This window comes from Sinocyclocheilus rhinocerous, unplaced genomic scaffold (assembly GCF_001515625.1).
Source record: "Sinocyclocheilus rhinocerous isolate Xijiao unplaced genomic scaffold, SAMN03320098_v1.1 scaffold77, whole genome shotgun sequence".
Classification (NCBI taxonomy): Eukaryota; Metazoa; Chordata; class Actinopteri; order Cypriniformes; family Cyprinidae; genus Sinocyclocheilus; species Sinocyclocheilus rhinocerous.
Genome location: NW_015635045.1, coordinates 528,527 through 530,543, shown reverse-complemented (window position 1 = coordinate 530,543; position 2,017 = coordinate 528,527). Strand labels below are relative to the sequence as shown.

The following is a 2,017-nucleotide window of genomic DNA, read 5'->3' as shown; positions in this document are numbered from 1 at the left end:
TTCGTTGAATAAACATGAGCACTGCACGTTTCAAAATCAAAACACGGCGCGGGTGTTTTATATGAATGTATCTCTGAAGGGACCCGACTGTCTTCAGAAAAGTTTCGATGACATTTTCATATTTATCTGATAAAGTAGCGTTCAAGAGTTGAGCTGTTTACAATGTGATGGCAACCGTGCTACTGTCCACACTATCGAAAATATGTTTACATAAACAAACATTTGCAACAATAAGACATTAGGATTTACTGAGACTCCAACAAGCTAATCAATGTCTTCAGGATTACTAAGGCTATAGGCAGGTGAGTTTTTTTTTTCAGGGTTGGAGCTGAACTCTGCAGGACTGCGGCTCTCTAGGATCGAACTTGCCTACCCCTGGTTTAGACACACTTCAATAAAACACGAGCTGATTCGTTTAATAATAATTGTAAATCGGTTGGTTCCACTTTAATATTTAAACTTAAAACGGATAATTGTATAAACATAGTGACTTCACGAACAAACAGACGACATGACAGTGCGTCTGTTAAGTATTTAACTTCACAGACACCATGACACTCGAAGTAGTTGAGAAGTCATTTGAAAAGTAGTCTCTATTTAGAGAAGTTTGTTTACCTTCGCGTCCTCCGCGTACACGATGTGTGGCAAGAGTCTCCATCGCGGTTCATTTTTATAGTGAATAAATCCGCTTGCTACAACAGTGCCCAGAAGACCCCCTCCAACAGCACGACCATACCCTATGTTTCTGAAAGGCCAGAAACGTCTGACTGTACTCCGCAAACTAACGCCTAACCTCGCCCAAGTCGCCATTACTCTGCGGGAAGTTTTTATCAGTCTACTTTGGTCGATAGTGAAGTTAGAGTGATGATAAGACGCTGTGGTTTGGCGCCCCCATCAGGCTAACAGCATTTCTACACTGCTCGCGAACTGGTGACAGTTCAGAATCAGAATCAGAATGAGCTTTATTGCCAGGTATGTTTACACATACGAGGAATTTACAATCTGGGCCTGGTGCTTTTTTCCTTTTCTGCTTCCGGAAGACCATAATTGATTATAATACAATGCAGAATAGTTAGATAAATTAAACATTACTGATGTTTTAGTCATTTTTAGTCATAGTCATTTGTAGCCACGCCGTGTATATTCTTACACATTGGAGCATGACGTTTTCTTCAGTTTACTCTAGGGAAGTGATATTAAAAATATTATTTACTTATTTTTATAATGTATATAATAATTATTTTATATACCTATGGCAGACATAGTCGTCCGGACATTATCGATCAACACTTTAATTAAAACAATTATAACATGCTTAACTCCTTAGCATTTAATTAAATAGTTTAAGTAAAATACTTTGTGTGGCTTATGGGACAGTAAAATACTGTAAATAGACATAATGTGGGAATTTATGACTGTATTGATAGTCCATGATGAGAGATGAAAAGGAGGAAAGGATAGGACGAGGTAAAGTCCATATTCTGAAACACAGAGCAGCAGCTTATAGGTGAGAGAGCAGGTAAACACCTTTTACTCAAAATACAAATCAAATCAAAAATACAAATCAAAATACAAATCTGATTTTTAACTTTTATTATTTCATAAGTAATTGTTTGTAATGATCTTAAATTAAGTATAACATTTATATAAAATACAAAACTATCGAAGAAGTATTTTTGAGTAAAAATTCATAACTCTGACGTGAGTCTTATCAGTCTGCTCACACCCTGAACTGTGGTGAATTGGCAAAATGACACGTTATTCTTGGTGTAATACTTTTATACAGTATTTATTTTACAATTGTGGTTTAGTTGATTCACTGCATAAGTCATGAAAGACCAAGCACACATCGCTAATATTGTCATTTTTACTCCGAAACTACACTACATTTCCCAAAGGCCTTTGCGTGGTCCACAATGTCGTCTCCTTACCGTAAAGCGCGAGCCGTAAAGGACTTAGATTCACATTGTTTTAATTCACATTTGTGTTAATTACAAATGAAACCTGCATATGTGGA

General features: G+C 36.6%; 1 protein-coding gene across 2 annotated transcripts in view; it reads right to left on the bottom strand.

Annotated features, from left to right (window-relative positions):
• Positions 1-878, bottom strand: part of LOC107746354 (calcium uptake protein 2, mitochondrial-like) — an 8,477-nt gene extending 7,599 nt beyond the window's left edge. The window contains exon 1 of one of the 2 annotated variants that reach the window (XM_016560517.1): positions 616-878. In XM_016560517.1, the coding sequence (XP_016416003.1) occupies positions 616-810 (195 nt within the window). In that variant the 5' untranslated portion in view covers positions 811-878. The remainder of the gene's footprint in view (positions 1-615) is intronic. The other variant, XM_016560518.1, reaches the window with a different exon arrangement.
• Between the last annotated feature and the right edge of the window lie 1,139 nt (positions 879-2,017).